Below are 26,413 nucleotides of genomic sequence, written 5' to 3' on the forward strand. Positions count from 1 at the left end.
CAGAGCTAGAAAGATATCATGAAGGAATGGCTGTTTTATAAATCCAGGGAGAACTTAAAGGAAAGCTTCTGAAACAAAGCTACATTAAAAGCTCCAAAACCACTTTCCTTAGTGTGCTCTTGTGAATGTGAAATGGGCCTGAGCTACTCTAAGGCTCACTCTAAAGTGACCAAAGTAGCACCCTTGCAAAACAAAGAGGAAGAGACTTCCTCAGCCTGCCCTGTGGACTTTGTACTCCATCAGAATCTAGAAGGAAAGAGTTTATATTCCTTCACAAGCCTGCAAGGCCAGAATAAAGCTCTGCAAGGCCAGCTGCCACCTCTACGAGAGACAAGGTATGGAAGACATTCTGCAGGTAAGTGCAAACCCCAAGATGAGATTTATGTGTAGAGGCCAAGATGAGCTATTGGCAAATTCACCCGACTGTCCATCTCCATAGTCTCAGAAAGTTTCTAAATTATTGAAATGTAATGGAAGGTGTTTTAATGAGTACTGAAGGCTTACCAGTTGAAAGTTTTGTTCTGGGTATATTAGAATGGGTGTGTAAATTCTGTGCAAAGCGCTTTTCATCATTCCCGATGAAGAAAAACCTGGTTTTTTTTCCATGTAGTTTACAGTGCTTTCAATGTTTAGATATAGCTTTGCCAGGACATTAAAATTATATGGATATCAATGTGATAAATGATGGCAATCATGTGTTTCAACTAGATTCTAAATTTAAATAATTTCTCTCTGGTACAGTTTAATGCATTAGGCTTTGTTGTTTTGAAAGCAACACATTAGGAGTGAATTTGTTCTAATGTGAATTGGGAAACCATCCCAAACAGAACTGATTTATTGTACAGATGAGCAGATAAACCACCCCTCCCCAACCCCATATCCTTCATGCTCATCTGCAGAACACCAAGAATTTTTTCCCACTGTGATTGGAAGCTCTGAGCCCGAAGTGGTCATAAATTATCCCTGGATATTTTACAAGACAAGTAATATGCTTTAGGGCATCCACCACAATTATTAGGCAGACATTCCAATTATATTCATTTTCTCTTTTCTTCCCATTCTGAATCAATACTACAAATAAGTTCCCCTTATTGGAGGGCTTGTCCAGAAAGCCTTATATTTTTTTTCAGTATCTAGCAGATCTCACTAGATTGATTTTCATGGATACTTTCTGTAGCACTAATGGCCTACCCAGTGCTTTAAGATTTCGGTAACTGAATGGTGAAAGATGGTTCTAGTGCTTGAAAGTCCCAACTAGAAAATGTGCTTATTTTTGAAATGGCAAAATCATATTCAAAAAAAAAAAAAAAAAATCAAGGGAATGGCAAGAATTCTGTTCACTATTTTCTTTTTTTTTTAAGATATTTTTTAAAATTTATTTCTCTCCCCTCCCCCCTCCCACCCCCCAGTGGTCTGCTCTGTGTGTTCTTTTGTGTCTGCTTATATTCTTGTCAGCAGCACCAGGAATCTGTGTCTCTTTCTCTTGCATCATCTTGCCACATCAGTTCTCCTTGTGTGCAGTGCCACTCCTGGGCAGGCTGCACTTTTTTCATGGAGGGTGGCTCTCCTTACAGGGCACACTCCTTGTGCTTGGGGCTCCCCTACTTGCGCGTGGGGTTCCCCTATGTGGGGGACACCCCTGCATGGCAGGGCACTCCTTGCGCGCATCAGCACTGCATGCGGGCCAGCTCACCACATGGGTCAGGAGGCCCTGGGTTTGAACCTTAAACCTCCCGTGTGGTAGGCAGACGCTCCATCCATCGAGCCAAATCCACTTCCCATGTTCACTGTTTTCAAGGGACTCAAGTTCTAACCTCATTTTCCACCAAATACCAAATCACATGATCTTGAAAAAGTTATTTAATCAATTTTAGTTACCTAAAAATCAGGGTTAAAAATAACTGCCTGACACAACCCTTGACATTTTAGGGGAACCAAATTAAACAATGGAGTGCTATCATTCAAATCACAGTTTAAAAATGAATTGTCAGGCTTCTGACAAATACTTGCCAAAAATAGTTACGGTTTTAAATGCACTGGTTTTTGTTGTTGTTGATGTTGCTGTTGTTGTTGTTTCTATACTGTTCAATGTGCTGGCATCTTTTAAAAGAAAATAAGGGTATTGTTTTTATTCCACTAAAATTTAGAAGTCCTGAAAGGGGTCATCCAAAGTCTTAAGGATAGAGACACATAATTACCCAGGGGCTCTCCATTTAAAATGCAGAGTGGGAATGAAGATGTGCTGTGCCCAATCTCGACATCAGCATGTGTCCTGCTTGCTAAAAAAGAAAGGACAAGAATTTCGTTCTTGCGGCATTGGTCACGTTAGCAGTCCTAAGGGCCTAGGAGAATCAAGACAAAAAATAAAGTTCGTAATGATCTGCTGAGGCTCCATTTTTCCCAACAGAGGTTTAACTCTATAGCCCTGGTTTGTTTCACCAGGAAAGAATATTGATATGTTGCATTATGGTGGCAACTTGTGGGATTTTTTTTCCCTAGTTGGGGACACTATTTAATCTGGAGCATGCAGAGCCAAGCATCATTTCTCTATCTGGTCATCTATCTATATCTATATACTTATGTATCATTTATTTCAACTGAAAAGGTCATTTATTTCCACATTTAAAAGCTATTTTTTTTCTGATTTCCTATATCTATTTTTGGGAGATTACATGGAAATTTTATTGATTAAAGATTAATTAAAGTAAATCAGTAAATTTATATTTTCCAGGCCAAATTTTATGTTCAAATAGCATTTGTAGTCAATACATTGTTAATTTTGAGGCTCTTTCTCTAAATATCAACCCAGGGAGAAAATGAGGGAGGAAGGGAGAAATTAAATCTTCCTGGGGGGTGAATGTAGTTCAAGTGGTTGAGTGCCTGCTTCCCATGCATGAAGTCCTGGGTTCACTCTCCAGTACCTCCTGAAAAAAAAAAAATCCTTGTATCCCGGCTAATATTTTATTTGCATTCATATTGAGCCCCTGCTTTGTATTTCACGCCCACATTCCAAGGTTAGGTTAGACATATATACATGAAAAGATCTAAAATTGTGTTCAGAGATTCAACTAATGATTAGCCTAATTTAACAGTAAATTGTTTGTTCTTATTTCTCCCCTAACCCTTCAAGTGCCCAGGGCCATGTCTTTTGACATTCCACGGGAACAGGGAGAGACAAGTATTATTAAAAGACATCCACCCAGAAGACTTCAAGTAAGATGAATTTAAAAGGCTTCATAAGGAATTTCTTGGATTTAATGGTAACATCCGTTTTTAACTATAATCATTAAGAGGGACATTGATAATGACCAAGCTGTTAATGAGGATGTTGTTAAAGAGAACATCCCCGAGGGCAAAGACCATATACTTCTTTAGGATTTTACTTTCATAATTATTTCACTCTTAAGACCAATCCCCAAAAGAAGCAAGTCTAGTAGCAAGGAGGTAAGCATTGTGGGGATCTGGGGACCTGACTCTAGCATTGATTAGCTGGATAATAATGGGAACGTTATTTATAACAATAATAACTACTATGTAGTAACCACCTAGTACAAGGTAGACACTGTACTAGGCAACATGATCTCTCCTCATGCCCCCTATGAGAAAGGAAAACTCTGTATGTGTGGTTCAGAGATTTAAGTAGCTTGCCCATTATCAACCAGGTCTCCAAAACTCTTAACTGCTGCATTGGTGATCTCTATAGCCCATCCATCACCCTAAATGTTAACTGGTGGGTGAAATTTGGGGGAATTGGATTCCAAGGCAGCATTTAACAGAAATTACAAAGCATTTGCCTGCATGACTTTCCCATCGCCCTTGGCTAAGTATGCAACTCTTGCATCTAAATTCTCTGTCATAGTGACTGGCATTTTCATTCTACCATGACCAGCTTTCTTACTTTAAGGATAGAGTGTGAATCTAATTAGGGGGGGAATGGTACATAGAGTTTCATATGAACAACAACAAAATCATGTATGGGGTGTTTACATATGGGACATTCACTAACAGCTCCATGCCATTTATACTCAACACTCAATTGTGCTCTTAGTTTAGTAGCGCTTATCTGTTACACTTAAATACCCAATAATGATTTTGGCTGCTAACAAGTCTTTTTGCACTAGTATTTGCTGCAGAAATGGAAATAAATCCTAAACTAGTATTTTAAAAATATCAATCTTGGGGTTACTGCTGGGGAAGAAAAGGGGGTGGTGGGGTTGCCTGGTGACTGTCTGGAAAGCAGCATTAGTATGAATTCAGGGCCATGGCAGTAAAACAGCTGTACATTGTTACCTAATGTTCCTGCATTGTCACCAGTAAATCTTCTCCCTTTCTAGTGGTGTTTGGAGAAGGTCTAGAGCAAGAGCCAACATCGAGCACAGCTTGGGTCTATAGTGCTTACTTGTTGGTCCTGCATTTCCACAATTTCTTTTCCTGTACAGAATGCTCAAATCCTTCAAGTTTCACATAAAAACTGGCCATCTGGCCATCTTAGCCTTTCTTGTATAGTTTGTAACTATGAGAGGAAGAAAGTTGGTTGTTATTTAGGCATTGCACCTCCATGCTCCACTTTCACTTTTTCCTAGGTTTTTCCTGTTGTTTTTTCCCCTCACTATCTTATTACAAAGATATGTGGGTGTATGTGGTTATAGATAGGTAGGTAGGTAGGTAGGTAGGTAGGTAGGTAGGTAGATAGATATGTATATATTTATCATCCAGCTTTTTTGGTTGTCCTCAGTGAGAAGGAGGGTCTGAATTCCCTTGCTTGCCATTACTGAAAGTATAAATTGCTTTCTGTATTTCTTAACAAAAACCATAACAATCTCATCAATAAATTTTTAGAATTATTAAAATATATTAGGTAATACTTTTATAGAACCAAATGTTTGAAAGCTATTTAGGCATTTTTCTTTAGGGTTGTTCGGCATTCTGGTTTCTAGTTCCTTTATTCTAAGCTTTAGTAACTGTCCTGATCTCACCATGGTAAACTGCATAGTTGAGAGCACATGATTAATCTTTAGAGTTAGATAAATATGACTAAATCTTAATCACCAGAGACAAAGCTGAGAGTCAGCAATCATAGAAGGCCTGAGCTAGGTGATCTTGTAGCCCCTTTTCAGGCCAGCTGTTCTCCTTGGTAAAATGGAACTCTCCTAAATAAAAGGCTGTCTGTTTTCATTGGTCTCAGGATTCACAAGTCTGCCTTGTGACATCAGATTCATTTCCAGAGTTCTCAGATGATGAACTGCCAGCTCTGAACAATAGTCAAAACAATGTGGGATAACACACAAGATGCACTCTATAGAAGCAGAATTATGAAGACTTTTCAAAGTATAATATGAATACAGTTGTTTATGTTGTGAAACAGGTCATGCATATCTTTAGGATCCACCTGCCTCCTCTTTCTGGGATATCTTTCTTCTCCTGGCTCTAGATGGCCCATGAACTCCGGGATTCCAGGGACGCATCTCATGTTTCTCTGCTCCAGGCCAAATCATCTCAGCTCTTTTGGTTTTAAATGAATACTTTCCTTATCACTTTGCATTATGTTATGAACTTGTGATAGGTCAGTCATTGGACGTCACAACAATCTGGAGAAAAAGGCAGGACATATTATCTCCCCTGGCATCCAAGGAAATTTAGGCTCTGAGACATTATGTGCCTAACCCATAGTCACATAGCAAGTGGAAGCTTCACTCTCAGGCCAGAGTACTTTTAATGAACTAAACATGACTTTTATTTCCATAAACCATAGAAGAAACTACTGTCTCCAGGCAATTAAAATAACTTTAAAATTTTAAATTAGCCACTAGAATCTAGGTCTTTTCCATACTTTTTCAAAAGGAAATAGTTATATCTGGTTTATATCTTTGAGAAAAAATATTTCTGAAAGACTAGAATCTCATGCCTTTTTTTTTTGCTGTCTGTAAAATTTGAAGATCTTGACATTCTTTGGAAATGTGCAGTAGCTTCTTACAGATTTTTTTCATTTCCCTATGATATTACTAGTTTTAAAGAGCTTTGAATGCATTCACCTTAATAAATATTTAATAGGTTCTCTCTGGAGAGCTATACATTGTAAGAACTTTCACCCTAGAAGGGAAAAGAGACATGAGTGGGTCTTTGAAACTGAGCATCAGCTAAAAGGAGGGTTTGGGGCTCACTTGTGAGCAGGATCTATCTCTGACATTTGCAAAAGGGAATTGGAGCCAAACTCCACCTGATACACAATTCACCCAGATGCCTGAACCAATTTCAGGTGTATTAAGCTCATTTTGGGGGGATTATTCCATTTCTATTAGTTTTTAATTACCTGTCTTCTCCAGAAGTTCACAATCATTATTGGAAGTGATTATATCCTTGGGCCCCAAAAGAGTATCTTTTCCCAAAATATTAGAAACCTGACAAATATATTAAATTCATGTGCAATTTTTAAAAATTTAAACATATCTCAAGTCAAATTGGACAATTTTAAAACATGTCTTATTTCTAATCAACTGCTTTCTTTTGAAGGAATATTTTAATGTTTCTTTGAAGCCGCTGAGTTGATTAACTCAAATAGATGATTTTACTATAACCACTGAAAAACATTTCTACAGCCTTCTATAATTCACAAAGTACTTTTTATATCTATCAACCCTAAATAAGCTAAGGTTAGGCTTTGATTTTCCCAATAATAAATTATGCTCAAAAAGAGAACTTGGGTATTTTAGAGTGATAGACTATCCCCATGCCCTAGCCAATCACCATAAAAATGAAGAATCAAGGCAATGAACTTTTTTCACGCAAAGACTACGTGTTATTCAGTCATATCTTCAGCCACTAAAACTTAATATATACCCCATAATGAATGAATGAATAGATGAATGAGTGACAATGAGACCTATTGTTCCTGCTGGAAAGAAAATATTCACTCAAAGTACACTCCCTGCTACTGTAGACCTGTAACATCATTTATTAGGAGTCCAACTGACCAATGAAACAGCCAATGGGATATAGTACAAGGATATAAAAGTGTTGTATTGAACCCAAGAGCTTGGAACTTGAAAGGCAGAAGAACTCTCAATACATTTTCCCTAAGCTCTTCCCTGTGCATTTGCTTTATTCTCTGGCCCTGCAAACCAGCTCTCTGCTCCTCAAGACCACAAGATGAAACAGACCACCATGAGTTGGCATCTTATAGTTGCAGTCCAATGGACAGACAGACCTGACTCTCTTGACTCCAGTTCCTAATTCCTGGGAGAAAAGATCTTATTGGTTCAGCGTTGTTCATGACACCAGCTCTGGCCCAATGAGTTCTGTCCAAAGGACATGCTCATGCAGTAAAAATGTGGGCAAAGGATCCACCCCTGTGGAGTCTGGAGTCAGCTCCTAGAGAAGAGAGAAATCACCAGGGACTTGGCAGACACCCTCAAAGATATTAACTATAATTATCTTCACAAATAAGGCTCAGCACATTTTCCCCCACAAATGGGTTTTTGAGAGAATAATAAATGCTGGGTTCCCATGACATGCTAATTAATAGCCTAATCTCTGCCAAAGAAAATTCTAAAAGTATTTTTAATTATTAAACCAAATCTAATTGCATCCTAAATAATTTGAGCTGTATATTTGGCACTCTCCACTTCCTGATCATGTACTCCTCAAGTAAGGAGCAGGGCGTGAACTAAGGTTCTCCAACTTGGAACAGCTAAGATTGAGAGCCTGTGCCAGGGAACTCTGAAACAATGTGCCCACCCCATGGTGAACAGTTGATCACCACTGTCCCCTCTGACCAGGTCAGCCTTCTCATCCAAGCAACTCAGGTCCAACCCCAGGTGGAGATTCCTCCTCTCAACTCCCCAACCCACCACCCCCAAACACACACATCAAATAGAATGTCATCAGGATATATTCTTGGATAACTCCCTCATCTTCTTAAAAATTAGCTCAAATCTCACCTTCCCTATAAAGTCTACCCCAACCAACATATTGACAATGCAACCTGCACCCTAGCAGTCTGATTCCCATGACCCTTCACTAACTTTTCTTTTCCCCTAAGCACTTATTTCCAACTAACACACCAAGCAATTTATTTATCTATTATGCTCATTGGGAATTCCACCCCCCCTCCACCACCACCACTAGAATATAATCTCCACAGAAGCAGGGCTTTTTGTCTTCTGTTTTCACCAATATCTCAGAGTATTCACAACAGTAGTACCTGGCATATCATAGGTGATCAGTAAGTGTGAATAAATGAATAAATGAATTGGAGAGAAGAAAAAGGCAGAATAAAGACTACTGGTGTGAGATAAGGAAAGTGGTTCTGACTTCGATGGTTTTATTACATTGTTTTTGGTACTAGACCGTTTGTCACAAACATTCCGTTTCCTTGTCTTTTCTGATCCTTTTCCCATTTTCTATTGTCTTTTTCTTATTGATTTCTAAGAGTTCTTTATATATATATATATAATTATAGCTAGTCTTTATTTTGTGTGCTGCAAATATCTTCTATGATTTGCCTTTTTCACTTTGCTTGTGCATGTGTCTGTATAAAATTTTCCACTTGTAATGTTGCCAAATTTAGCTATCTTCATTTTTATGTTTTACATTTCTAATATCTTGTCTAAGGAATTTTTATCTTCCCCAAGTTCATAAAGATATTTTCCTTTATTTCCTTCTAAAATGTGTAATATTTAACTTTTCATATTTAGGTTTAATCCATATGAAATTCATGTGTGTATGTAGGAGAAAACTTGGAATCTAATTTGACTCATTTTTTCCACTTGAATAATCTATTGTCCCAGCACCATTTATTGAATTATGCATTATTTGACTGTTGATTGGAAATGTCACCTTCTGAAATATATCAATTTTCCATAGCTTCATGAGTCCATTTCTGGGCTCTCTCTTTTGTTGCATTGATCTGTTTGTGTATTCCAGAAGGAATTTCCACACTGTTTTAATTTTGTACCTTTAAACTAAGTCTTGAAAAACAAAATAAAATAAAATAAGTCTTGATATCTACTATGGCAAGGCCCTCCACCTTGTTCTTCTTGAGAATGGCCTTTGTGCTATCAAGTGAAGTTTGAATCTTCTTGTCAAACTCCATGAAAAACCTGGTAAGTATTCTAATTGAAATTGTATTACAGTCATAGGTTAAAATAGGGGGGAGCGGGCCATATTTACAATATCGAGTTCTAAAGCAAGAACATGGCAAATATCTCTCTTTACTCAGACATTCTTTTAGGCCTTTCAATAATGTTTCATAATTTCTCCATCGGATTCTTGTTCAGTCATTGCTAGGTTTGCCTCTAGATGCCTGTATCAGTCAGGGTTCAACCAGGGAAACAGAACCGGTAGGGGATATATATTAACAGAGTGGAACCATAAAAAATTGAGGAGGCTGCTGAGGCAAGTCCAAAATCCTAAGGGCAGGCCATCAGGAAGGGCAGACTGAAGCTCTTAGGCACAAATTGAAGCTGCTGTCCACAGGTAGAATTTTTTCTTCTTTAAGGGATCCTCAGTTCTGCTTTTAAGGACTTCCGATTAAATCAGGCCCACCCAGATTATCAAGGATAATTTTCTTTACTTCAAGTAAACTGATTATAGACGTTAATCATATCAACAAAACACTTTCATAGCAACACTTAGTGTTTGATTGAATAACCAGAGACTATAGCTTAGTCAAGTTGACATAAAACTGACCATCAAAGTACATTATAGGGTTTTTTTCCCCTCTCTATTATGAATGGGATCTTTTTTCCCATTTAATTGCTAAATGATTATTACAGGTGAATAAGAAGACTAGTGAATTTTCCATGTTTAGTTTTATATGCCACAACTTTATTGAACTACTTTTGGTAATTCTAATTTTCTGTATATTCTTATAGGTTTTTTCTGTGTTGACAGTTACATCTTCTTATAAATGAGAATGGTGTTTATTTTCTTTCTGCCCAATTTTTATCCCATGTTGTTTGCCTTGACTTTTGCATTGGCTAGAACTTCCCTTACAATGTTGAATATAAGAAGTGATAATGGGCATCCTTGCCTTTTCCATGACATTAATGGCCAAAAGGCAACAGACGCTGCTGACTTAGTCCGCACAAGGCAGAGAACAGGATAGGAAAATGCGGTGAGTGGATCTGAAGGAACAAAGGGAAGGCATCTGGCACAATGCCCTTTATTAAACTTTGATGTTCCCATTTTTCTTGGTGTGCTAAGTTGTGGTGGTGGTTTTTTAAAATCAGAACTGTTACATTTTATTAAAAATTTCCATCTATTAAAATTATCATATGTACTCTCTTTGTAATGTGTTGATACAATGTATTACATTTTTTTTATTTATTTTTTATTGACTTTGTAATAATATTACATTAAAAATATATATGTGAGGTCCCATTCAACCCCACCCCCCCACCCCCCCTCTCCCCCCCCAACAACACTCATTCCCATCATCATGACACATCCATTGGATTTGGTAAGTACATCTTTGGGCACCTCTGCACCTTATAGACAATGGTTCACATCATGGCCCATACTCTCCTCTATTCCATCCAGTGGGCCCTGTGAGGATCCACGATGTCCGGTGATCACCCCCGAGGTGCCATCCAGGGCAGCTCCACGTCCCAAATACGCCCCCACCTCTCATCTCTTCCTGCCCTTCCCCATACCCATCGTCCACCATGTCCACTTTTCCCAATCCAATGCCACCTCTTCTATGTGGACATTGGATTGGTTGTGTACACAACAATGTATTACATTAATAGATTTCAAGATGTTGAACCAAGCTTGCCTTCCTGGCATAAATCCTACCTGGTCATGAGTTATATATAAATATGCTGCTAAATTTGATTTGCTTAGGATTTGTGTATGTATTTTCAATTTCTCTTTCCAGTTTTTTACTAGTCTTGTAAAATAAGTTTATTACCTTTTCCTCTTTGCTTTTCTCTAAAGCATTTGATAACATGTGTTATCTGTTCCTCAGACATAAAATAAGCCTCTGAAGCCATCTTTGGCCACAGAGGGACTGAGAAATTTTCTTAACTCAAATTTTTTTTTATTCTTGTTTGATTCAGGTATCATATTTCTTCCTTACTCAATTTTGCCAATTTGTTTTTCCAAAAATTTACCCATTTATCTAAGCTTTTGAATCTGTTGATAGTCTTAGCTTCTTCATATTCAACTTTTTGATAATGCTTGTAAAACAAATCTTCCAGCTTACACCTTTTTAAAAATTTCTCTCCCCTTCCCCCCCAATCCCGTCACCTGCTCTCTGTGTCCATTCGCTGTGTGTTCTTCTGTGATTGCTGCTGTCCTTATGAGCGGCACCCAGAATCTATTTTTTTTAAGTTTTATTTATTTCTCTCTCCTTCTCCCCGCCCCCTTCCCCCGCCTCAGTTGTCTGTTCTTTGTGTCTATTTGCTGCATGTTCTTTGTCCGCTTCTGTTGTCAGCGGCACAGGAATCTGTGTTTCTTTTAGTTGCATCATCTTGTTGTGTCAGCTCTCCGTGTGCGGTGCCATTCTTGGGTAGGCTGAACTTTCTTTCGCACTGGGCGGCTCCCCTTACGGAGCGCACACCTTGTGCGTGGGGCTCCACTGCACCGGGACACACCTGCGGGGCAGGGTACTCCTTGCGTGCATCAGCACTGCACATGGGCCAGCTCCACACAGGTCAAGGAGGCCCAGGGTTTGAACCGCAGACCTCCCATGTGGTAGATGGATGCCCTAACCATTGGGCCAAGTCCACTTCCCTGTATTTCTTTTGGTTGCATCATCTTGTTGTGTCAGCTCTCTGTGTGTGCGGAGCCTTTCTGGGGCAGGCTGCACTTTCTTTAGCGCTGGGTTGCTCTCCTTACGGGCGCACTCCTTGCACGTGGGGCTCCCCCACACGGGGGACACCCCTGTGTGGCAGGGCACTCCTTGCACGCATCAGCACTGTGCATGGGCCAGCTCCACACGGGTCAAGGAGGCCTGGGGTTTGAACCGCAGACCTCCCATGTGGTAGGCCGATGCCCTATCCATTGGGCTAAGTCTGCTTCCCCCAGCTTACACTTTGATGCAGCTCTTTTATACGTGGTGGAGCAGTGGAGAATAACTCAGACCCTGATTTCAAGCTGTGAGCCTGGCTCTGGCTTCCCATCCTATATGGAGCATTTTTACATCCCCTTTAATCCACAGAAATAACTCACAGCCACCAGGAGGTCTAAATGCCGTATGGCTCTGCCTCCCTCAAATTTTTGTGTTTCTGTTCTGTTTTCTGGTCCATGGAAATGCTTATCTTGTATTAAAGTTTGACCACATCTTTTTTTTTTATGTTTTATTTTTCATTGCTAAATGTTTGGAACAAGGAATATGTGAACTCGCTGTTCTGTCTTTCTTGACCAAAAATTCCTCCTCAACCTCATAATTTCTTGCTACAAGACTGCCCAGGATACCTTTACCTTCTTTCCAGAAGCTTAAGGAACACATTCTTAAGTCATGGTGCAAAATAAATTTTCAAGATCCTTTGAGTTGCTTCTGCCCACCTTTTTCTCCCTGCTAGTACTCAAAGCAACCAGCCGGACTTAGTGTTTATCACCAAGTTCAGTGATTTGTGGTCTATGCTTCATTTAATCTCAGTTCCTGAATCTCCTACCAGACACTTCAACTGATTATGCTGAACACTTGTTTTGCTTCAAAAGCCAAATAACACAAAACTCTTTAGCGAAATAATACATTTTTTATATTGTGAAATGAAAAAAGGTGTTCTGCCAGTTTTCTAGTAATTCCTTCCATTACATTCTCTCTGAGGAGGATGAAGTGAGGCACCTTACTTGCTAGGCAAGGGAAAAGAAATTCTGGGTTCATGCATGTCCAAGACAATTACATTTGGTTTGTTTAGAAAAAGCCAATTTTCCAATCATTTTTTCTGCCGTGCTTCTCAGGCCAAGTACGAATAATCTAACGGAAGGAGCCTATTTACAGTGCTTGTTGCTGCCATCTAGTGCCCTTTGAGGAGGAATTATATGATTCTTCAGGTTCTTTTCAAAAGCCGGGAAGAAAGTAATTGCCTGGAAAGTGTCCTTGAAGCTACCTATCATTTAACCTTTATCGGAAATGTGGGTTTAAATAAAATGCGGCTGAAAATAGAAGGGTACCATGCTTAATTATATATTCATATTGTCAAAGCAAAAACCTGATCCTAAGAATTTTTGGATAGATAATTTTTAAATAGCCGAAAAATCTTGGCTCCTTCAGACTTGATTTTTCAATAATGCTTCAGAAATAAATTCTCCGTGGTCTGTTTAAATGCAGTTCCTTTATTCTCTTGTGGCAGTCTGGCAGCCAGTGAAACCCCACCTAGAAAATCATCAGAATCCCTTGGAGTGTTTTGAAATTATATATATATACACACACACACACAAATATATATACACACACACACTCAGGGATTCCTAGACCTGTTGAATCAAAACATCTTTTTTTCCCCCAATTCTAGGAGATTTTGATGATAAACCAGGTTTGGAAGCAAATAGTAGAGAAAAGAGATTTGGAATTGGACAGATCTTTGAACAAATCATTAACCTCTCTGAAATGGGGAATTGTAATTATCCACAGGAGGACTGAGTGAGATGGCTTATTTGTAACCCTGGGCATGATGGATAGAATTGGCTACAAAGACATATGCGCCTCATTGCCAGAAAGAAATGACTCCTGAACACCTTCCTGGCACAGAGGGTGGCACAAACACTTCTTTGTTCTCTCCCTCCTCTCCAAAACCCGCTCAGTTGTTGCTGATCTTCTTCCCATAGGTGCTTGGAGGGCCGCTCTTGCTTGATCTTTCTTCCTCCTTCCCTTTCTCCTCTTCTCTCCTTAGGGTTCTCTCTTTCTTTTTCATCCTTTATTAGAGAAGTTGCAGGCTTAAAGAACAATCATGCATAAAATACAGGATCCCCGTATCCTACCGTTTTTAATACCTTGCATTGGTGTGGAACATCTGTTACAATGATGATAGTACTTTTTATAACTACATTATTAACTACAGTCCATGGTTTCACTGAGGGTTCAATATTTGTGTAGTGCAGTTTGATGGATTTTTATATTCTGTTACCATATATACAACCTAACATTTCCCCCTTCTAACCACATTCAGATATATATTTCACTGCTGTTAATTGCAATCACCACCATCCATTACCAAAACATTTCCATTGTTCCAAATAGTTACCCTGTGCATTTTAAGCCTTAACTCCCATTCCCTATCCCCACCCTGGCCTGGTAACCTATATTCTAGATTCCAGTTCTCTGAGTTTGCTTATTCTAGTTATTTGAAATCTGTGAGATTATACATATTTGTCCTTTTATGTCTGGCTTATTCAGCTGCTGTCTCCTGTGCCAGCAGGTCTTCTTTGTCCTGCATCTTCACATTCTGCAGAGTAGAGAGCCAGAGAAGCAAGCAGATCTCTCTCTTACTAGTAATGATTACCTTCCATCATATCTTTGCTCTGTTATTATGTTAAAAGACCCACTTCCTCACTGGACATGGGAACAGGAAGAGAACTTTTTGCTATCACAAATGCAAATTGCCAGACACATGCCTAATTTAAAGATCATTTCTTCCCCCTTGTCTCTTTCCCTTGTCTTAATATTCTTTGCCCTTCTTTCCTTCCTTAGCAAGTCAACTTTGGGTTGCTCCAGCAGAAAGGACAGCTGGGTTGCTCTCCCTGGAAGAGCTCGTAGAGAGACTAAGAAAAGGTTCTACAGGGGAGGCACAGGTCATGCCTCTTATTACCAGGGCTGGATACTCAGTACCCATTTTCTGTGGCCCTCCTCTTTACCTTGAAAGCCCAAGCTGCTTCCAGGTCCACTCCTTGAAAACATAATTAATCAGACCAAAATGAAAAATAACTTTTCAGTAAGTTAACATTTTTCTTTAGTGTTGACTGAGGTGAGGGCGGTGCTCACACTGATACGGCGTGGTCGTCCTCCTGGTTTTTTTCCCACTTCTGAGGCCTTGCTTCTCAGTCTCCGTGGCCAGCTCCTCCCTGCCCCTGCCCAGCCTCTGAGCGGTGGAGAGCCTCAGACCTGCAGTCCTTGACTCTTCTCTTCTCCCTGCACAATCTCCCCTGTGAAGACAACCTCACCCGTGTAACTTCGGTTAAAAAGTACTTGTTCAGGAAACCTTTCTTGACTGCCTACTCATCCCTTCCTCCCCATCTTCAAGGTGGGATCTTCTAGTTATATATTGTCATAGCCCTTCCCTATGGACTTTTCCTTCAAAGCACTGATCACAGTTGATAATTATCAATTAAATAATCATACAAGCAAAGGTGTATCTGTTCCTGCATAGCTAGCTCCATGAGTCTTAGTGACCCTTTGAAATGCCAACATTATCTCCTTTGTAAGGCCAAGCTCCCACCAGAGGAAGACATCTCTAAGATTTCGGTTAGCACATCTGCACTTTTGTTTTAAATGTGCCTCATAAGCACCAGTGAGTATTACTGAGGAGGCTGAGGTAGCTTCTCTGGAGATCTTAAAAACAGGTCACTTCCTAAAGACTGAAACAGTTCATCTGGCTCGTTAAGGGTCGAATAAAATAAAGTAACTTCCTGGGTCCTCATTCATCTCTAATAATCTAAAATTCTGGTTGTTTGGTAATTTTAGACAAGGTTCTTTAATGCTGAGAGAAAAGGATTTTAGCTTCTTAACTCTCTGACCAATATTTAGCTCCATCAATCAGTGGCTATGGTGTAATATAACAATAAAGAACCCAAATATGTTGGAAAGCTTTTTGCACAGATATGACTGTAATACTGTTGAGTCCCCTTCCCTCTCCACTCTCAGGAATAAGTGCTGCTTTTGCAAAGTGTTAAGATAGTGTGATGTCTGGCTTTATGGTTCATCATCTCATGGTATGAGGAATGTTGAATGTTCTAAATGTTGGATTTCTAGAAGCTTGAACCCATTGACCTGCCACAAGTAATTACTTCTCGAAGTCTCCTGAGCCAGCAAGAAGTTGGGACAAGACACAAAGCAAAGGTGAACTGAGAAAATAATCAGAGGGGGTGGATAACTGGGGGGCAGGCTGCATGAGATTTGGGTGAGCTGTCTTTTTTATCTACTCTCTGCACAGAAGAGTTCAAACACGTATCAAACTATTGAGTCATTCAGAGTTAGAACTTTTCAAAGCTAGCCATTCTCTCTTTACCTGCCTCTAACTGGCAACTGCTCTAGCCTCTTGGATGAGCTCTAGCACCTTGTCTGCTTCATGGTGAAAGCAGGCAGACATAGATGAGAGAGACAAGTTTTTTCTTAGAAATTGGTAATTCTAGAAGTTTTCAAATTTGTGAAAACTCCAGCATAACTCTTCCCTTAAGTGCCTTCATTCCTCACCTCGATTTAAAACTTTCTCATTCTCAGTTTTTCAGGGGAAATCATATCTACAATTTGTTCCTTGCTGATTTGACGCCAACCTCACCAAAAAAGTAATCCTGGAAAGGGTCTGCTGTGGCTCTTTTCCTGCTATTCACTTGTCATACTCTGTGGAGTAAAAATTCTCCTCACATAAAAATGAAAACTGTGAGGTAGGAGATCTTCAACACTTTCCACTCCTAATTCATTTTGGAGTCAGATTCCGCTAACTCGGTAAAAGATGTCCAGGTGTGCTCAGATCCCCAAGGTCAGCTTTATGGGGCTGACAACCTGTGGAGAGGGGCCTCCCGAGGTCCACAGCAGCCAACACTGTCACCCTCCACAAGGGCAACATGAAAGGTACCATCGAACATATTTGGCTGCCACATCCCTCTGCTTTCCTGGCAAAGCAAGGAATGAATAAAGGTGCATTTGTCCCCAGGTGCCCTCGATAACTGTCTGCACTGTCCCAGGGGAGTTTTTGATGTGACAGGGAGAGATCGCCAGAGTCACACTTAATCAACTTCAAGTTCTTCCTAAATTACAATATTCTCCCACACTTTTACTGGTATGTTGAGATATATTCTATAGACAAAGATTCCATTTAATCACTCCGTGGCTCCCGTCTCATTTCATAACCAGAAAATTGATCAATAGTAGAAGAGACAGGGAGAGAGAGGCAGGTCTCACCAGAGCAATACACATTGCTCAGGGACAGTAATAAGTATCTGTGTACAAGGGAAGCAATATCTTGTCAAAGTGAGATGTGGAAAGATATTTCCATTCAAGTTTGCAAAGCTCTACTGGAGCCTTAAAAAGCTACACATATACACAGCAAAGTGTCATTTCATTCACCAGTAGCTACACTAAGGACTCATCAGGGAACTACAGTGGCTGTCCTTTGACATCACAAGAGATCTCTATGGATTATGATTAATATCTCAATCTGTTCCAAAGAGGATTTAAAGTCAAGGACTGTAAAGTCAGTAACAAATTATCCACATTAACCAATGTGTCATCTTTCATAACAGGAGCTGGAAAAGAAGATGCTGCCAACTACAGCATATACCTCTGGGAAAAGGCAATATTTACATAAGATGCAAATGCTGGAGATGAACCGTGAAAGACAAGAGGTAAATATAAGAAGAGAGAAGAAGAGTGTCATATTTACCATATTCATGCCCTGGTACATGAATATAGTCAGTCATGTAGCTCCAGTCTTGACTTAGTTTAATTTTAGCCATTGGAGCTGAAGGTTCAACTACAGAAATTGGGGAGAATCCAGAAAAGTCTTTCTGCTAAGTCTGCTAAGTCCTTCTGTTAAGTCTTTTCTGTTTTCAATCCTTTCAGTGATATATCTCTGCCTCAAGTCTCCCTTTTTGAAGAGGTTGCGCCAGTGACCCTCTGGCTCCAGCAGGACAATGGGATTAGATCATTTTTCCTGGTTTAGTTTGAAAGGGGCGGGAGAGGAATGAGTTGGACTTTGATACGTAGGTACCTCTATATAATTCATGCCATAGAATTATCTAGTGATGTCCTTCATAATTGCCTTCTTCCAAATTCTTCCCTCCACCCCTAGTCACTGTTCTTTGCAATTCCAAACCTGTCAGTGAGGTTAGAGAAAAATGTTTTTACAAGAATCCTCACCTTAACGACCCATCCCTTTTGAGACTGTGGGCTTATGCACCTTTCTCTTAGTATGTCTGTGAATAAATTTTTAAAAAGTTTCCCAACCTCCTCATAGGAAAAAGAAAACCGTGTTCTGGCTAGGGGTGTGCAGATGCCTACAGATGAGCACACTACTTGCAAAGTGGCTGATCTGTTGTTCCACTCTGGTGAAAGTATCTTGGAGAGAACATTAACAGTTTATAGCTGATCATTTTCAGGCGCAAATGGAATTGAAGAAAAGTCTTCACAGGGAGGCAAGAATTAATAAGCAAAAACTGAGGGAACATAAAACCAAGAAAATCCTTCAGAGCATCCCAAGGAATGATGACCATGACCTTCTAACTTTGTTGCCTGATGAAACCTTGAACAGAGGTCCAGGTGAGTCATGAAGTTTTGTTAGTAAATCAAAATAGTTCAAGTGTTTTTACAACTTCATCAAATAAGCTCCTAGTGGCAGGTGGAAGGGTGGGGGAACAAGCAACTTTGGGTTCCTGCTGATATTTTACTTTCTGGAATTTAGTGAGTATGTTGTCATGTAATTTTGGATGGCTGGGAGGAAAAGACAGAAATGTAAACCATTATATATAATGTCTCTTTCTGTTTATGGATTTAATGTGCTGTACAGGCATTACTACAATCCTTTTACCACCCCTAGGAGAAGAAAAAGCAAAATAGCCTCATGTTGTGGTTGGAGAAAATAAAGCACATGGAGATATATTAAATTGCTTGAGGTCACACAGCAAATTGATATTTGCCCATTTTGTGCCATATGCAGCTACTCCTCTCCCCTTCCCACTACCCTTCCCTTGCCAGCCAGTCCCCTTTGGCATACTCAGAATGTCTAAAACTAAATCCAGCAAAGTTGCCCACCTAACTTGCTCCTTCTTGCTACTAACTCACTGGGTGAGGCTTGAATGCACCATAACACTCATGCTAGAGACCTAGGGACTCATGATTGGGATATGGGGTAACCTCCCTAGAAAATGGGTTCCATTTTACCTTTCAGTGGCTCCTCTCCCATTTTGCTGTTCCTTCCAAAAATCCTCTGCTTCAGTGGTTCTCAGTGTGGTCCCCAGACCGCCAGCACCATCACCACCTAGAAATTTTTTAGAAATGCAAGTCCTTGGGCCCTAGTCAGGCTGGCGGGGTCAGCTCAGAAGTCTGGGTTTAATAACCCCTCCAGGTGATTCTAATGCCCCTAAACTTTGAGAAGCACTTCTCTCCTTTGTAGTCAAAGTATTGCCCACAGGCCACCAGCAGCATCACCTGGGAGCTTATTGGAAATGCAGAATTTAAGGTCCCACACTATGGAATCAAGATTTGCATTTTGTCAAGATTCCAAGGTAATTCTCAGGTCCATCAAAAATTGGAGAAACATGGGAAGCAGACTTTGCCCAGTGGTTAGGGAGTCCGTCTACCATATGGGAGGTCCGCAGTTCAAACCCCGGGCCTCCTTGACCCATATGGAGCTGGCCCATGTGCAGTGCTGATCCATGCAAGGAGTGCCGTGCTACGCAGGGGTTTCCTCCGCGTAGGGGAGCCCCACGCACAAGGAGTGTGCTCTGTAAGGAGAGCCGCCCAGCGTGAAAGAAAGTGCAGCCTGCCCAGGAATGGTGCTGTACACACGGAGAGTTGACACACAAGATGATGCAACAAAAAGAAACACAGATTCCCATGCTGCTGACAACAGCAGAAGCGGACAAAGAAGAATATGCAACAAATAGACACATAAAACAGACAACTGGGGGGGGAGGTAGGGGAGATCAATCAATAAATAAATCTTTTAAAAAGAAATTGGAGAAATACTGCAGTTAACAGTAATCTCATAAAATGCAAAAGAGTCCTTCAATGAGTCTCCATCAGCCTACATGCAAAGTCTAACCTTAACATGGTGCTGTAGGCCTTTTGGGATCTAGCCACTGCCTACCTTCCAGGCTTGATGTTCTGCCACTCTCCCTTCTACACTCCAGTCCACCAAATTACTCAGAGGCTTCAGACCATTCTGTGCTTCCCAACATATATCTGTGTCCATAACCTCTATTCTGTGCTGCCCCACCAATTAAAGCCCTATTAAGTTTTCCATGTATATATTCCCCAGGGCAAATGAGCAGTTACAAATATACAATATTCACACACACAGATTGCTGTGCTAGGGACGAAATCCCCACATCAGCAGGACTGATTGCGGAGAGATCTGCAGAAATGCTAGCCAGGTCTCCAGAAATCTTTAGCTTCTAAGATGCAAAATCATTAGCTGAAGGAGACACTGGCCCTGCCCAGAGGAACAAGATGCATAATCAATAAGTTAATTAAATAAGAAAGGCTGAATAATTGAAAATCTACTTGGGGTATCTATTTAATCTATATTCCCAAGTCTCAGAATGAAATATACTTTGTAATCATGTATATAAACAGCTCTTAAAATTTTTAATATGCCTTAAAAATACTGCCAAAAACAACCAAGGAAAGTGCCTCAGCTAAAATTAGATAATTACAGTCATCACCTAAGGGCACACTGAGAAAAACCCACATTTGGCAGGCTCAAAAATGCCCCACATCTGGAGGGGCCTGGGGGCAAGTATGGCACACAAAGGGGGTTATCCTGTGCTCTCCTGATGCTTTCTTTCAATGTTTTTTTAAAAAAATCTGCTTCGTTTTGTCCAAGCTAGCATTTATTGAGTGCTATTGTAAGCCAGGTGCTGTGGTCTGCCCTTTACATGTATTATCTCATTTAATATACAACCTATAAATTAGGAGTTACTATTCATTCCGTTTGTGGATAAGGAAACCAAGGCACAGAGAGGTTAGGGAACTTGCCCAATGTGGTAGAACCTGGATTCAAGGCCAGGTCTTTCTGATTCCAGAGTGTGTGTTCCCCCCCATCCACCCACCCCCCCAAGTAGCATCGCCAAGATGCCAGGGACTCGGGTTCTACCCAGGACAACCTTAGGGAAATCCACAAATGCAGAGGTTGTGACTCCTCAACCTTATCTTTCAAGAGAAGGCTGTCCTCTGTGACTTCTGGCAGGGAGTTAAAGCAGCTAAGGTCCATTGGCCCCTCATGTTCTTCTGTTCCTAGACCCTCTCAGGGCGGGGATAAGCACCACGGAGAAGGGACAACCTTGCTGCTCCTCTTTCTTTTCCCTGGGACTTTTTATTAAAGTGATACTGAGAGATGCCAAAGGAAGTGACAGGGTGGGGGCAGGGGACTGCAGAGGGTCCTAACTCAGGTAGGAGCCAATTCAAATGCCTGATGGGAAGGCTCCAGCTGCATCAGTGGTTCACCAACCAGGTCATGAGCAGGACCACCTGGGGAGCTTTTTATTTCAATTGTGAAATATACTAACTTAAAACTTAGCCATTTTAACCATTTTTAAGCATACCATTCAATGGCATTAAGTACAGTCACAATGTTATATAATGATCACTATTTCTAGAATTTTTCTTCATCCCAAAGAGAATCACTATAACCATTAAGCAATAATTTCCCACTTCCCCCTGCCCCTAGCCATTGGTAACCTCTAATTTACTGTCTCCATGAATACGTCATATAAGTGGAATCATGCCAATATTTGTCCTTTTGTGTCTGGTTTATTTCACTCAGCCTGTTTTCAAAGTTCATCCTTGTAGCATATATCAAAACTTCATTCATTTTTTTTGGTTGAATAATATTCCATTGTATAAGTATATCAAATTTTGTTTGTCCATTCATCTGTTGATGGATGCTTAGATTATTTCTACCTTTTGGCTATTGTGAGTAAATCTGCTACAAATATTGGCATACAAGTATCTGTCTGGGGAGCTTCTCAAAAATGCTGATTCCTGGACTCCAACTTCATACTATTGAATAGAAACTTTAGTGAGGAGAAAGAATCCTACTTTTTAATAAATCCCATAAGTGATTCTGAAGATTAGCCATAGTTATGAACCACTCTATCAATTTTGAGGGCTCTTTCAACACTTTGGTTTAACGATAACCTTTTCCTTTGCAATGATTGTGTGTGTGTGTGTGTAAATACACATGAGAAAATTAGCCTAGGAAATGTAGATTTTGCTAGTATGAAAAAGAGATATTCTAAGCCTTTCCTTATTACAATGAATTCTCAATTAATTAGAATCTAATAGAATGAGATGTCTGTACAACTGATTTGTCTAGTGATGAAATTGTTGAAAAGTAAGGCAACTAACACGGAAATTTTATTTGATGATGAAGAGATTATCATCAATTACTACAAAGGTTCCCATTCAATTCTGTGCTTTAAACCTCATTGTACAGTCCTGTATATATTAAAGTGTAGAGAAGGATGATAATGAACATAGCTAGTATTTATAAAGTGCTTCTAAGCATTTAAAATACATTTAATCTATAAGGTGGGTGCTATTACCACCTCTATTTTACAGATAAGGAGACTAAATCCAGAGCATTCAAGTACCTTGCTCAAGGTCACAGCCTTGTGAGGTGAAGGTGCTCAGGTGATGCCATTTCTGGTTCCCTGACTCCAAGGTCTACAGACTTCACCATGACCCTGGGCATATGCTCTAGCAATGATTCCTCTTTATGCATGCCCAGATAGTGTCTTTGGGTATATTTCTCTTTCTTCTATAAGTGGTTCACTTTACTTTCTCCTAAAAAGAGAGTATACTCAAGGCCATATGTGAAAATAAGCATTCTGCTAGTCAGGTTCTGGTAATGAAAGGTCCACTGCACTAGTCTCTTCTCTTATTTAACGTGATGTTTGTGCATTCTTTCCCCCTCTTTTGGAAAGTGGGATGAGAGTTTCAGTTCTCTTGTGGGGGGTAAATTGGTCTTTGTATTCTGCTACCTCTTTAGAATAAAATCACTCTGGATGCACAACTCTGCGATTATACCAAAAGCCAGTAATTGCACACTTTGGATAGATTTTAGGTGTGTGAATATATCTCAATAAAACTGCTTTTTAAAAAATGAAATCATCCATTTTATAATATTTTACATACATTTATATAATAAATTACATATATAAGTATATATTTATGCTATATCTAACTTACAGAGAGTGAACATCACCCTTTTTTGGTATAAAGCTCTATTCAGTGAATTTTAAAGTGTTTCTGTGGCTTTTGCCACATGATATGGGTGTGGTGGGTGGAAAGAACACTATACTTTGAGTCAAAGTCCTTCATTTGAGTCCCAACAATGCATTTACTAAATATAAGCTCCATGAGGGCAGGGACCTTTTCTTGGTCTTAAAAGTAGGCTTTTAATAAATAGTAGCTATTATTTTTGTATATAGTTTTATAGTAGAGAGCTTAATTCCAGTTATGTAACCTCTTTGAACCTTCGTTTCCACATCTGTAAAATTAAAGTATTATCTCCCACATCAGGTTTACATAAAAATTAATCTAATATGTGTAAATGCACAAACTGAAGAAAGATGGAATCGATAGAGTGAAAACAATCATATTCTTCGGGGAAGTATCACCTTAAATACATCAATTGAATGTCACCTTCACAATTCTGGCCTTACCTGACTACCTGCACCATTATGTACTTAATATTTTTCTTTAAAGCATCATTAAAGGTTGTTGTCTGTGAAAAATCATGAAATTATGGCTTGGTATAGTAGCTGTACATTTTTCTAAAACATACTATAAAATAAATAACTATTAAAAATTTTAATGCTTTATATAATACTTACACTACCTAAAATCACCTCATTGTCCATCTTCCTAGTTTTCTCCACTGGCATCTGTTGCTTTTTACTGGGGTTCCTCTCTCTTCAAATTAATATTGAAGTGGGATATACTTTCTGCTACTTTACTCATCCAAAACCCATTTAGGTTTTTAGACGTTGTATTTTTTTTTTTTTTTTTTTTAGTTTTAGTTTTTAAGTCTAACAACCACAGAGAATCAAACAGGGATTTATAAAACTGTAGCAAATAATAAGACATCCAACTCAGAAGTTCCAAAACTTTAGTGCTGTGTATAGAAAATCACAGATACAGTACTTTATAAGTGACTTAAGGGATTTTTAAGGGTAAAAATGAAAATGTGAATTTTACCTTACACAGTAACTTTAGATCTGAATTACTGTAACACCAGGGGTGTTGTAGGATTTAGGCTATTGCTAATATTGTACTATAGCTTATCAGTAATAAACATTCTCTTCCTGCTTCAAAATTCTTACCTCTAGTTGGATGCTCTGGGAAATTGCTGTTCCCAATCTGAGTGATGCCTCTATTAGCTCTTGGCTCATTTGCAAAGCACACATGATTGACATCCTCTGGCCCCAGTAAATAAAGACTTTTCTGGTTCCTAGCAATCAATATTTCTCACCTCCCCAAATTCTCCCATTGTCCATTCGTTCGTTCATTCATTCAATAAATACTTAGTGAGCATATACCAGGTTCCAGGCATCATGTGGTAGGCTCAGGGATATGGATATGAACCAGGTAGATGTGGTTCCTAGCCTGTGGAGATATCATAATAGTACAGATAGTGAACAAGGAGACTTACATGAGACCTAATAATATAGGTCTTTCCTTTGGCAGAAAGGTAACTAATGAAGCACAGAACATTAATCCTCATATTGAAATGCTTGATTTTCCTTTACAGTAGTACATACCTTCACATATCAAAGGCTTAAATAAAATATGCTGCAAGATTTAATAAACCCTTATCATGAAGGTGGCACCCCAAAATTTATGACTCGTTCAACCAGAGGAGAAATCAGGGCTTTGATGCAAGATTATCTTTTCTATCTCAGATCTGGTCACTAAGAATTTTTCTTCAAATCCAGCCTTTCTTGAACAAAAATTAAGGAAGTGCATTCTAAAAGGATACTTTTTAAGTACAGCCGAAATAAAAAAACTAAAATAAAGACATACAGGAATAAAATCGCAAACTGAAAAATAAATGATGCCTCTTATAATGAAAGATATATAAAGTAAAATAAAATGCCTGACCCACTGAGCACCCTAGTTGAGGGAGTGCTACAGGTAATTCTGATATGAAGTCAGAGTTGATGTAAAGATTAGAAAAAGTATATATAACATGACTAGCATACAGTAGGTATTCAATAAATAGCACTAGGAAACATCCTTTGCAGTATTCTTGTCAAAAACGTTTTACCTGAATTTAATCCCAAGGAAACAATCAGACAAGCCCAAATTTAAAGTCATTCTGAAAAACAATTTGCCTGAACTCTCTAAAATTTCAGTGTTAGGAGAGGCAAGAAAAAGGAATAGAAGCAGAAAATGGAAAAAAAGGAAAGATTAGGAGCATGTTATTAATTAAGTAGACTAAGAGACAAGATAATTAAATGCTATGCATGATCCTAGATTGGGGGATTCTGAATCTAAAATACAAAACACAAACAGGCAAACAACAGTAAACAGCTATAGAAGACATTATTGGCACAACCATGGACATTTGAATATGGACTGTATATTAGAAAACAGTCCTATATCAAGGTGCAATTTCCCAAGTGTAATCATTGTATTGTGGTTTTATAGAAAAATGTGCAAGCTCTTAGGAGATTTTTGGTACTGTTTTTAAGGTTGAAGTGATGCTGCAACTAATTCTCAAATGGTTCAGGAAAAAAGTACACAAAGAGAAAAAGCAGAATGTTGTCTATGGGTTGTGATATATAGGTGTGTATTGTACTATTCCTGTGACTTTTATGAAGTTTTAAAATTCCTTAAAAGTAACACCAAAAAAATTTTAGTACTTACAGAAATACCAGTTAGGATATTTTATATACAGTACTGAAGGACAAGAAGTAGGTTATTCTGTGTTTATAAAACATAGAGACTTAAGTAAATAAATCATTGTTAGGGATAAAATTAAATGAACTTTTAATTTTTGTAGGAAATTCACAGAATACAGAATTTTTTGAACATCAAGCAGGGAATGACTATTGTCCATGGAAAACTGGCAAAATGGAAACATGGCTCCGTGAACAAGAGTCCCACAGACAGCTTCTCTGGGACAGTTCTAGCTCTGACTCAGATGAATGGGGAAAAGATGAGAAGAAACCACGAGCATTAGTGAGGACCCGGACAGAGAGAATTGCACTTTTTGATGAGTTTTTTGATCAAGAATAAGAATGCTATTCACTAATCTAGATATTGAGTACATTAAAAGCTTGCTCTCCTGTAAAAAAATTCTTCTAATGTATAAATTATTCTGAGGAAACCACTTACTATATTAGTCAGCCAAAGAGGTGCTGATGCAAAGTACCAAAAATCTGTTGGTTTTCATAAAGGATATTTATCTGGGGTAAAAGCTTACAATTATAAGGCTATAGGGAGCCCAACTCAAGGTACTATAAGAGGTACTTTCTCACTCAAAGTCTGTTGCCCTGTGTAGACCCAAGATGGCGGGTGATGTCT

The 26,413-nt window shown here is 39.2% G+C and overlaps 1 protein-coding gene across 3 annotated transcripts; it reads left to right on the forward strand.

The window, feature by feature from the left end:
- On the forward strand, positions 1–26,185 carry CCDC198 (coiled-coil domain containing 198). 3 transcript variants are annotated; one of them, XM_004452965.4, is made up of 6 exons: positions 1–355; positions 3,131–3,213; positions 15,914–16,000; positions 17,404–17,505; positions 18,259–18,418; positions 25,890–26,185. In XM_004452965.4, exons 1-6 carry the CDS (start codon positions 133–135, stop codon positions 26,123–26,125), a joined length of 891 nt encoding a protein of 296 aa, XP_004453022.2. In that variant the 5' UTR covers positions 1–132; the 3' UTR covers positions 26,126–26,185. The 3 variants fall into 3 exon arrangements, with proteins under 3 accessions (XP_004453022.2, XP_004453025.2, XP_004453024.2); XM_004452968.5 differs by lacking the exon at positions 3,131–3,213 and having other exon boundaries at positions 241–355; XM_004452967.4 differs by lacking the exon at positions 1–355 and having other exon boundaries at positions 3,135–3,260.
- Positions 26,186–26,413: the final 228 nt, after the last annotated feature.

The sequence above is a fragment of the Dasypus novemcinctus genome, chromosome 3 (genome assembly GCF_030445035.2).
Source record: "Dasypus novemcinctus isolate mDasNov1 chromosome 3, mDasNov1.1.hap2, whole genome shotgun sequence".
NCBI classification, from domain to species: Eukaryota; Metazoa; Chordata; class Mammalia; order Cingulata; family Dasypodidae; genus Dasypus; species Dasypus novemcinctus.

What these genes read in the sequence shown, in the direction of transcription:
- CCDC198 (XM_004452965.4), top strand. Translation starts at nt 133, where the DNA reads ATGGGCCTGAGCTACTCTAAGGCTCACTCTAAAGTGACCAAAGTAGCA. An exon ending in ATCCACCCAGAAGACTTCAA is followed by an intron (nt 3,214 to 15,913) that starts GTAAGATGAATT and finishes TTGGATTTCTAG; the next exon opens with AAGCTTGAACCCATTGACCT. An exon ending in TGAACCGTGAAAGACAAGAG is followed by an intron (nt 17,506 to 18,258) that starts GTAAATATAAGA and finishes GATCATTTTCAG; the next exon opens with GCGCAAATGGAATTGAAGAA.